At 48.0% G+C, this 11,679-nt stretch overlaps 1 protein-coding gene across 1 annotated transcript in view; it reads right to left on the reverse strand.

Annotated features, from left to right (window-relative positions):
- LOC127005290 (uncharacterized) overlaps positions 1-11,679 on the reverse strand; it is a 94,171-nt gene that overhangs the window by 23,419 nt on the left and 59,073 nt on the right. The window contains exons 16-19 of the mRNA XM_050874084.1: positions 5,419-11,651; positions 3,810-3,976; positions 2,437-2,709; positions 1,900-1,983 (exon numbers count right to left, since the gene is read on the reverse strand). Of these exons, the coding sequence (XP_050730041.1) occupies positions 1,900-1,983; positions 2,437-2,709; positions 3,810-3,976; positions 5,419-11,651 (6,757 nt within the window). The remainder of the gene's footprint in view (positions 1-1,899; positions 1,984-2,436; positions 2,710-3,809; positions 3,977-5,418; positions 11,652-11,679) is intronic.

An 11,679-nucleotide genomic window follows, 5' to 3' on the forward strand; every position in this document is an offset into this window, starting at 1 on the left:
GTCCTGAGATTTCATCCGGTCCCATAGCTTTCCTTCCATCTAAGGTTTTCATCAGCTGTATCAGTTCTCCTTTATCAACCTTTACATGATTTAGTTTCCCTTCATTGCAGTTTTCAAGACCCCAGTCAAAGTCAGTTTCTTTCATAAACACTTTATGAAAATTCTTATTTAATATTTCTGCAATTTCTTTGTCCTTTTTGTAGAATACATTTTTTTCTTTTAGCCTTTCCACTCCTTCATTTCTTTTTAACTTCCCGTTTACGAATTTATAAAACATTTTTGGTTCTTCTTTACATTTAAAAACTATTCTTCTTTCAAATTTAGCTTCCTCCTCTCTCCTTATTTTCACATATTAATTTCTTGTTTTTTTATATTTGTCCCTGTGTGTGTGTGTGTGTGTGTGTGTGTGTGTGTGTGTGTGTGATGAAGGCTCTGGCATGCATGATGGCTGTGATGTAATGTGGCACGACAAGGTGTAAATGATGCAGCGATTACACTAGTTATAAGACAGCTGATCACTTTGTACACATCATTATCAGTGGTACTCATGTCAGGAATAACACTGGAGAAGTGCACAGAGGTATAAAGCTGAACTATTGTAGAAATAAAGAATAATTACTATTTTTAATGTTGGCAGTAGTTCTGTTGATCCATCTATTTATCTGTCTAAAACTCTCGTGCTTCCCCATGGCAGAAAAGTTTCCAGTTCTCCCTGTTCCAACATTCCCCCACCCACCTTCCATTGTTTTCAAGTAGTCTAACCCGGTAGCAGCGACGGGTCAAATTTGTGGCTTTACCGTGAAGCAGCGATGGGCCAAATTTGTGCCATGATATAAACCCCCCAAAATAGATGATACATAATCTGATCACAAATGCTTTGTTATGTATTATGAAATGGTTTGTGCAAGGGATGATTTTTTCTGATTTTTCTAGCTTAGAGGGACCATTAAGAAACATGATCCCCGCTGCTACTAGGCTAATCCTCTTGATCCTCCTCACTGGCTGTTGCCCTACTCACCCCTGGCCTACATCCTCCTCACAAAATTACCATCCTGCCTTCTCATATGTCTAAACCATTTCAGTGTACTTTGCTTTACCCAATCAATCACTTTATTCTATACATGCCACCCCCATATCCATACCACATCTGTACACCTCTTCATTACCCAGTCCAATCCCTCCCACCCCCACATCCATACCACATCTGTACACCTCTTCATTACCCAGTCCAATCCCTCCCACCCCCACATCCATACCACATCTGTACACCTCTTCATTACCCATGCCAATCCATCTAGTTAAGCAACACACTCAAGTAACTCATTTCTACTGCACCAATCCTTACTGGTTCAGACTCATCTTCTGCCCATGTTTCAGCCGTAAGTCAAGACAGGCAAAACTATACTATTCCCTAATCATCTCTTTACCTTCACACTTACATTTCTACCTTTCATGATTCTCTTCACTGGGCCTATTGCCTGCCCTCTATTCACTACTCTCCCCTTCATTCCTCCTTTCCTGCTCCCATACTCTATTACAACTGTTTCCTAATATTCCAATTCTTCCATCTATTCTGTCTTTTCCATCCTTCAAGCTTACTTCAGACCTAGTTACTCCTGGTTAGATTTCATACCTCAGTACACTGTTCCATAGAATGTATATTTATTTTTTCTGATGAATTACAAGTTACAAGGTGCTCACACACTATGGTATAATGGTTTCTTTGATGCTGTAATGATGAAAGTGTTAGTCTAGTGGTGCCTTAGTGATGGCTGTTACAGCGAAGTTTAGTTGTGGCTAAGTGTGGCTGTTGAGTGTAATAAATATGAAATGGAGTAGTTGTGGCTTCCAGAGAATAGACATGTCCCTCATGAAGTAAGTCATTGTTCCTCGGCTTACCTCATGGACTGCCTTGGCCTCAAACAGGTTGTGGCTGGAGAACTTGAAGCCAAAGGAATTGTTGAGTGAGGGGCCTTCCAGCACCTGGGGAAGAACAGTCGGTCTAAGGTGTTGGAAAACTGTGCTCAGCGAGGGGTGGGGTGGGGGGGTGGGGTGGGGGGGGTCTTTCATGTGAATCTTATAAATCTCAATCATATATGTGAAGAGAACTCAACAAATAGCCAGTGAGAACAGAGGCAAATCAAAACTTGAAGAAAAAGGAAATGTAGAAGCAAATTAGTGGAAAGATAAGAAAAAAATACAAGTAAATGCTTAAAAAAAGAAATTTGAAAAAAATAGATAGAAGTAAATTAATTTAAAAGTAGGAAATAAGAAGGCATATAAAGTAAAAAAGAAAACACTAAAAACAAGAAAATAAAAGTAAAAGAAACAAAACTAATGGAAACAAAAATAAAGAAAATAAAGTAATATAAGAATACGAAATAATAAGAAAAGATGTAAGCAAGAACAGAAGCAGACTGAGGATCCAGAACCCACCTGAGAGAGTGAGCCGTGGCCGCCCGCCAGGCTGTAGAACTGCTGCCGGAACTGTGAGTCAAGCAGCTGCCGGCGGAGGAGCGAGTCATTGGAGCGCTGGCTGCCCGGCTGACTAAGTGGAGGTGTTCCTGAGTGGCTGGCTGGCTTATCGGACAATGGCTGGCTCAGTGGCAGGGTTCCTGAATGGTTGACTGGCTTGCCGGATGATGGCTGGCTCAGTGGTGGGGTTCCTGAATGGCTGGCTGGCTTGCTGGAGGATGGCTGACTTCCAACCTACAAAAGTAAAACTACAGTAAACCCTCAGATAGCCACAATAATTCAGTTGAGAACCTTGAGGGCAAATTAACCCTTTGATTACCGATGGTGTACCAAAGTACTTCATATAAAGTTTCGGCTTAGGAACCGATGAAGTACGTGCATACATCATCGCTCATTGACGATACACAGGACTTAATTTTTTTCAGTTTGTGTGGTTTTTATGACATAGAGACAAATTGACTAGCTGGCACCTTGTGTTTCAAGGACGTTGGGGACGTTGGCCTTGGGGGGTACGATGTGAAGCCTGGGGTGGTGGCGGGGCAGTGTGTGATTGACCCGTGTCACGTCATGGCGTCGATAGTGATTCTGAGCGCGATATGACTCTTGAAGGTGACTTACAAGGGTCAGATGATAATGAAACTCAATCAGAAGGCTTCATAAGTGACTCGGATGAAGAATATTTGCCAGAGAATGACAGTGAGGTGAATAGTGACGAGGAAAATGAGTGATGTGAATGGTGACGATGAAGAAACACTGCACAGCCCCACACTCCACACACCCCTACACTCCTTTACACTCGTGGCTGACCCCTTTGCTGATCATCGTCCTGGCACTGTTCCTGCCCTAATGGAGGATTTTTCTGGTGTTCATCCTGATGTACCAAGGAATGACATGAGTGCTTTGGACTTTTGATTTAAATAGTATACATCTCGTGAACAAAATCTATGAGAACACGTGAAAAAAATATGTAAATGGCTAAATATGGGTGTAAGGATAAATATAAACTACCCCCATGAAATTAGGAGAAGCACGCAAAACTTGGTGTGGGAGAGGGGGGGAGTGGGAAGCATGGGGATCACGGAGTCAGTAACGAAGGGGTTAAGGATCTGCATGTTGTCAAACAAATATTCATGAGTCTCCAAGGTGCAGATGAAAAACAAAGTCTTACCAGAAGTTTTGCGTTGATTTTTGCAGCCAGATACTGCTGCTACAAGGATATTACCATCACTTGCATGCTTGAAAGAAGGAAGTCCTATCACACTTATGTGAGACAACAAAAATTTTCAAGAGCAGTGTGGCAGGGTAAGTCACAGCACTTGATGCTCTTTCCTTACCATGGGTGAGGCAGGGGAAGGCACAGGGGAGGGAGCCGAGGCAGGTGCTGGGGAGGGTTGGGAGCTCGCCAACACCTCACTGTCATCTCCGCCCTTCCAACTCGCTGTCTCCTCACCCCCTGGGATGCTTAGGCTGCCTCCTGGGTCAGCATCCTTGCCTGCCTCCCCTGCGGGTATTATCAGATCGTTGAACACATACTACACAAGTCTACCTTCAGATAACTTGTGTTTGGGTCTATTTTCCTTTCCTTATATTTTTCCTATTAACCTTAAAGAAAGGAAAAGAGAGTAAAGACAAAGAAGGATTATGAAGAGTTTTATACAGGTGCCTCACTTTACAAATCAGTTACACTCATGAAAACGTCCACTAACCAAAATTCATTAAGCAAACCCAATTAGCAGGATTAAACGGAGCCTGGTTCCAGGACCCCAATTTTTCCTTCCTCTACCCATATTAACCCCTATTTTCCTCAATCATAATTAATATATGACTATTTTATGACTTCCAAACCCTTAACTTACAACTACAGCTATGGCTCAACATGCAACAGACATACAGGGGTTCACTGCAGCTCTTGCAATAATCAAAGATACATATTATAGCTTATTGCACATTGGCTACAACACCATACAGCATGTTACTGTCCTGTATGCCACAGGCAACTGTAGCAATGCTAAGTGTTTGTATACCTAAAATTATATAATCATAGAATGAAAAGTGAAATTAATGAAATGGTGTCAATCCAGTGGTGGCAGTGGGCAGCGTCCTCCCCGGCTAAACCTCTGACTGGCTCACCACACGCCAGGCCTGCCCTCGCCGGCCCCCTGCCTGAGCACTGCCTCCTGACCCAGTTTGTTTCCAGGTCAATCACTCGACAAGGCCTCTTACTGGCAATATTAGCAGGTGTTGCACACTTATGGGCCATGATGATTAAATCGAAAAGTTTAGAAAGTTTCGTTTAGTCGGCGCAACATCTGTGGTCATGTGCCGGAGAGAGATGGAAGGGGAAGGAATTATAGAAGGGAACAGATCCCAGGAGACGGGACACAACCCCCGATTGATACCTGGTACCCATTCACTGCTGGGTGGACAGGGGTGTAGAGTATTGGAAAAGCCGCCCAAATTTTTCCACTCCGCCTGGGAATCGAACCCGGGGTCTCTCGGTTGTGAGCCGAGTGTGCTAACCACTGCACCACGAAGCCCCCTATGATTAAATCAAGCACACAGGGAAATGATAAAATCAAGAAACTGCTCGAAATTGTCCACAGAATAAATAGTTAAAGCAAATATTGGTGTTCGTTAAGTGAGCAAATGGTAGCAAAACGTGATCTTTGTTTAAGAAAGTAGAAGACTACTAATATTAAAGCAAAAGTGGAAACTTCTGAGTTGGTGAGTCATACAAAAGATATGCATGAAAGCACAAGGTCATATTGCTCCATGAAGCCTGGCGTGAATATGACACTCATAGATGCACAAATTTCATGATCAAGTGAATGTGAATGGTGAAGACTGATAGTTCTAGAAATAAAAGCTAATTTTCCCACAGCAGTCTTTTCCTAACATATGATACTACTGAGAACAGTATGTACAAAATGGTGACCACTGTACCTTGCTCCTGGCTGAGGCTGTTTCTGGGCCTCTTGCTGGCTGGCTCCGTGGTGATGTCCAGCGCCAGCCCCCTGAAGGCCCTCCTCCCTCTTGGCCCTGCCTCCCTCTGTACAGCCTCCCCCTCTAGGCCTTCTTCAAGAGGAGCCAGACCGTCCAGAGATGCACGACGCTTCCTGCCAAGCAGCGGGGACACTGTGGCCCAGGGCTGCTCGGCCTCCCAGGATACTCGCCGCCTTGACCGGGGCTGCAAGCGGGAGGGGGTAAGGTTGCTGGTTCTGGGGGTGGGAGGGTGACCTGAAGGGGTTGTGGGGTGGCTGAGGAGGGCTGGGGTGTGGCCAGAGGTGCCTGGGGAGGGGCTGTCTGCCTTGGTGATGGGGGTGAGGTGGAGGGCCTGCATCCTTGGTGGTGGCTTGGGATGGGGTGTGCTGGTGCTGAGGTGGCCACCCCAGGGGGAGGTGCTTAGTGCTGCTTGATGCTGCTGGTGCCCGCCGCTGCCACTGCTGCTGGCACCACCCTTGCCAGAGTCCTTGTGGCCGGGGGCACTGGGTCTTGAAGTTTTGTCACTGTTATTATCCTTTTTGTTGCCCCCTTGTGGTGAGGACTGGCTCCCCCCCTCGCCCCCACCCCCCTTCCTGTTGTGGCCATCTTTCTTCAGGGCCGCCAGGATCTGTCGCGCCTTCACCCACCGCTGGACATCTTTGAGGGGTGGGGGTGGCTTCACTGGGGTGAGGATGGCTCCTCTACGTGCCCCCAGGAATGAGGCCTCGTGCCTGGCGGGGGTGGCTGCCTCGGTCTCCAATGAGGTCAACAGCACCCTCCAGTTTTCCAGTCCCTCGGCCTGGAAGCGTCCCTCAAATTCCTCTAGGTCAGTGATGGTGTTGGTTCTGAGGTGCAACACTTGCCCGCCCACCTCCAGGGGCCGGGTGGGCAAGTCGCCTGGGTTGCTACAGAAGGCCTGGGGGTGAAGGGCTGGGCGCAGGTCATAGTCCCCAGAGGAAGAGGCCACATCATCCTGGGCTGGTGGGGGAGGCAGGTACACCAGGGTCTTGCTCCCTGATTGCCTTGTCCTGGCCCGTCCCCCACGCTGGCCATCATTACGCCTGCCTTGGCCTGGCTGACGGCCCGGCTGGCGGGGGACGTTGCCTCCTCTTGGCCGCTGCCTTGACTGCTGGCCTCCCCGGCCCCTGTTGCTGTCATTGTTGTCGTCATTGTTGCCGCTGCCTTGCTCCCTGTAGAACCCTGGTGTGATCTTCTCCCCTGCAAGGCTGTGAGGCTGGTACTTGCTGGGTGAGGGAGTCTGTGGGTCAGACAATGGCTGGCCACCCCCCCCCTCCCCTGGCCTGGAAGGGGGTAGGGGCACATACTCTTCCTCCTGGGGCGTCTTGAGGCTGGGGTCCTGGCTGGGCGGGATGGCTGCTATGCCGCTGGGAATGTACTCTGGGGTGGGCTTGTCAAGGCCAACGATGGGCTGGGGACTGTACTCATCGTCCTCCGGCGGGGAGCCACTGGGCCCGGACAATGATTTGGGAATGTACTCAGCCTTGGGGGTGGGCTGGGTAAGGGGCTTGGGGACATAGGCTTCACTAGGGCTGTTATCACTGGTGGCTGTCTCCATGGGTCTGTCTTCTGGGGAGTCTGGTGGCTGGTGGGTGGTGCCAGCCTTCCTGTCTTGTAAGGACTTGAGGGCTGAGGGCTGGGAGGAGGCTGGCCTGACTATCTGAGCCTTGCTGGGCCCCTTGCTGCTGCTGCCTTGTGTCTGCTCATGTGGGGAGCTGCCCTTTTTGCTGCTTTGTCCATGGAAATCTTGTTTAGTATTTGCCTTTTTGCCAGCCTCAGACTGATGGCCACTCCCTGTTCCCTCCTTTTTCATGGACAGGGACTTTGGGTCATGCTGTGAGACCTTCTTCTTCATTTTCTGCAGCTGGTGTTCCTTCAGCAAGCTCTTCTTCTTGGTGCTGTCCAGCTGGTGTTCTGGATTCTGAGGGACTGTTTTCTTTATGCTCTGGGGTTGGTATTCCTGAACTGGTGTCTTCAAGCTGATGTGCAAAGGTTGGTACTCAAGCTCTTTGTCCTCCCCCTTGATGCTTTTGGGGTGGTAGTCTTGCTGTGGGGGCTCTTGATCATTCTCCTTCTGCTGTTTGGAGATGGGTTGAGGTTGGTATTCCTGATCTGGGGCTTTGGTGATGGGCTGGGGCTGGTACTTGGGGTTTGGTGGGGCCTTAGTAATGGGCTGGGGCTGGTATTCAAGGCCTGGGGCAGCACTGGAGGCCTGAGAGGAGTAGGAGGTACCAGGGGGAATAAGAGGCTGGGGGGTGTACTGCTCCTCCTCCTCCTCCTCCTCTTCCCCAGACTTCCCAGGGCCTTCCAGTTTTGGGTCAGAACCAAAGAGAAGCTCGAGTGCCTTCTCAGTCTGCTTTATCTCTGGAACAGTCTTTTTAGGGTCCTTGGATGGTGTAGAAGATGAAGAGTCACCAACAGGGTTCTTAGTCTCCACAGAGCCAAACAGAGACGTCAGAGCCTTCTTGATTTTCGATAGTTTTGCCTGGTCTGTTGAGTCTGCTTTCGCTGTGGCCTCACTGTCCTGGCTCTTGGGAGGGTTGTCTTCCTTGCTGATGCCTGTGTCTTTCGTGGCCAGGTTAGGTTTGCGGCCAGCTTTCTCCTTCTTACTCTGTGTGTCCTTGTCTCCGCTTCTGGGTCTCTGCGCGCTGGCCTTGTCTTTCCTTGGAGTGTCCTTGATGGTGTGTTTATCTCTGGCTTGTGTTTCCTTATCACTGCTTTTATCCTTGCTGGGAGATTCCTTGCTGCTCGAATTCTCTTTACTTGGCGTTTCCTTGCCGTTGTTCTTCTCTTTGCTACTGCTTTTGTCGTTACTGGAAGCTTCCTTGTTGCTGGTTTTATCTTTGTGAGGAGTTCCACCGTCACTGTTTCTATCCCTTTTGTTGTGATCTTTGTTGCTGGTTTTGCTTGTATCTTTGGGGCTCAGTCTGTCCCTTTCGTGTCTCTCTTTGCTGCTTGCTTTTTCTCTCTTGCTGGTCTGTTTCTGTCTGTTCTTCGGGTCTCGATCGGCACTTCTGTCTCCCTTGCTGCTGGTGCGTTTGTCTCTGGCGTTTGAGTCCTTTTCTTTGCTCCTGCTTCTGCCGTGCGTTTCTCTGCTCTCGTTGCTGCGTTTGCCTGCTGGTGATCCTCTGTCGTGTTGTTTGGTTGACCGTGACTCACTGTGACTACTGCTCTCTCTCTTGTGCGACTCTTTAGGGTTAGATTCTCTGCTCTTGTGTTTGTCTTTGTTGCCCTCCTTTCTCTCTTTGCTGTGGCTATCTTTGTCTTCCTTTCTTTCTTTATCTTCCTTGTCTTCCTTTTTCTCTTTGCTGTGGGTGTCTCTGTCTTTTTTTCTCTCTTTGCTGTGGCTATCTTTGTCTTTCTTGTCTTCTTTTCTCTCTTTGCAGTGTCTTTCTTTCTCTTCTTTGTCTTCCTTTCTCTCTTTGTTGTTGCCTCCTTCTTTACTTTCTTTGTCGTCTTTGTCTTCTTTTCTCCCTTTGCTGTGGGCTTCCTTGTCTTCCTTTCCCTCTTTGCTGTTACTCTTCTCTTTATCATCGGAATCTTTGTCGCCGCTGTTTTTGTCTCTCTTCTCACCTTCCTTGCAGCTGTTTTTGTCTTTGGTGTGAGAGCCCTTGTCTTTAGTCTTGTCCTTTGTGTCTTTACCCTTAAAACTCTCCTTCTGGTCCCTGGCTGGGTGGTGCTTCTCCTGGTCCTTGGAGTTGTCCGTACCATCACTGCCCTTTTTACACGATTCTTGAGTCTTTTCTTTCTCGGGTGATTCTTTGCTCTTTTCCTTCTCTTCAGCGGGTGATTTCTTTTCTCTGGCAGATGGATTTTGGGGACTCTTCTCTTGACTTCCTGGATGTCCTCTTCCCTTGCTGTCTGCGTTGTGGTGTTTCAGAGACTCTTGTGATCCAGTCTTCTTTTTCTCTGTTTCTCTGTTGCTGTTGATATTTTCTTGGCTCGTATTCTTGCTGGATGTGGATGCCTTGCTTCTCTTCCCATTAGCGGATGATTCTCTACTCCTGCTGCTGGTGCTTGACGAGTCCTTGCTTCTGTTTTTACTCAGCGATGTGTCTCGGCTTCTATGCTTACTGGAGGATGACTCTCTGGACTCTGTTTTCTTAGTGTGTGACTCTTTACAGGCATGTCTGGTGTCTGAAGGTTCATGGTGACTCTCCTTCTTCATGTCCTGGTGACTCTTTCCACCGGATGACTCGTGTCCCTTTTCTGATGTACTCTTGGACTTGCTTGAGTCAGGACTGCTTGCTTTATCTCCTGGGGACTCTCGCCCTTTGTTCTTGGCTTTCAAATCTGAACTATTCTTTTCTCCTCTTGAACTGGTAGATTTAACACTTTCTGGTGCTTCTCTGTTCTGTGGCAAAGGGGCAGTTTTCTCACAGTCTACAGATGAGGCTTGGGTCAGCTCCTTGCTCTTGCAGGAAATTTCATCTCCTTTGACTGTGGGCTTATCTGAGGACTGTTCTTTGTCTTGTAATGAATCTGCTTGTTTCTCACTTTCCTTTGGCAACAATGAAGTTTCCTCTTTTCTTAGGGATACAGTGTGGTCATTTTCCTGATCTGGGGGCAAAGATGAATTATCCTTTGTTGTGGTACATGAAACCTTGTCTTGTTCCTTGTTTGGGGGAGAAATTGGTGGACTCTCCTTGCTCTCTCTGTCTGAGCTGGTTTGTGAAGTGAGGCCTTTGTCTGGCAACGGAAGCTGGACTTTCTCTTTTTCTGGAGACAAACCCTTATTCACAGTAGAAGCTTGCACAGTGTCTTGCTGCAATTTTTCTGAGCTTGCAGTTGAAACTTTACTTTCTCCTTTATCAGTAGGTAAAGCCTGTTTTTGTTGAGTGGTCGGGCAGACTGTGATACTGGTGGTCTTATCTGGTGATGACAATACTTCAGTTTCCTTCTTCTTGACTGTGGTGGTGGGCAAGGCTCTTTCCTTTTTGGGGTATGGAGGTGATCTCTCTCTCCTCTCTGATGATGATGGGGATTCACTGTCCATGTCTGGGGGTGACGACTGGTGGCTGTCTTTGTCTGGGGATGAAGATTGGAGTGTTTCTTTGTCCTGGGGAGGTGATGAGGACTTATCTTTTTCTGGGGATTGAGATGGGGACTTATCTTTGTCTGGGGATTGAGATGGGGACTTTTCTTTGCCTGGGGATTGAGATGGGGACTTATCTTTGTCTGGGGATTGTGATGGGGACTTATCTTTGTCTGGGGATTGAGATGGGGACTTATCTTTGTCTGGGGATTGAGATGGGGACTTATCTTTGCCTGGGGATTGAGATGGGGACTTTTCTTTGCCTGGGGATTGAGATGGGGACTTATCTTTGTCTGGGGATTGAGATGGGGACTTTTCTTTGTCTGGGGATTGAGATGGGGACTTTTCTTTGTCTGGGGATTGAGATGGGGACTTTTCTTTGTCTGGGGATTGAGATGGGGACTTTTCTTTGTCTGGGGATTGAGATGGGGACTTTTCTTTGCCTGGGGATTGAGATGGGGACTTATCTTTGTCTGGGGATAGAGATTGGGACTTTTCTTTATGTGGGAGTGATGGGTGCCTTTCTTTGTCTGATGAAGACTTGTCTGGGTGAGTGGGTGAAGATGATGGCTTTTCTTTGTCTTGGGGTGATGGGGATTTTTCTTTGTCTTGGGGTGTTGAGGACTTGTCTGTGTCTTGGGGTGTTGGGGACTTTTCTTTGTTTTGAGGTGATGGGGACTTTTCTTTGTTTTGGGGTGATGGGGACTTTTCTTTGTTTTGGGGTGATGGGGACTTTTCTTTGTCTTGGGGTGATGGGGACTTGCCTGTGTCTTGGGGTGTTGGGGACTTGGCTTTGTCTTGGGGTGATGGGGACTTGGCTTTGTCTTGGGGTGATGGGGACTTGGCTTTGTCTTGGGGTGACGGGGACTTGGCTTTGTCTTGGGGTGATGGGGACTTTTCTTTGTCTTGGGGTGATGGGGACTTTTCTTTGTCTTGGGGTGATGGGGACTTGGCTTTGTCTTGGGGTGATGGGGACTTGGCTTTGTCTTGGGGTGATGGGGACTTGGCTTTGTCTTGGGGTGATGGGGACTTGGCTTTGTCTTGGGGTGATGGGGACTTGGCTTTGTCTTGGGGTGACGGGGACTTTTCTTTGTCTTGGGGTGATGGGGACTTGGCTTTGTCTTGGGGTGTGGGGACTTGGCTTTGTCTTGGGGTGATGGGGACTTGGC

This window comes from Eriocheir sinensis, chromosome 29 (genome assembly GCF_024679095.1).
Source record: "Eriocheir sinensis breed Jianghai 21 chromosome 29, ASM2467909v1, whole genome shotgun sequence".
Taxonomy (NCBI): domain Eukaryota; kingdom Metazoa; phylum Arthropoda; class Malacostraca; order Decapoda; family Varunidae; genus Eriocheir; species Eriocheir sinensis.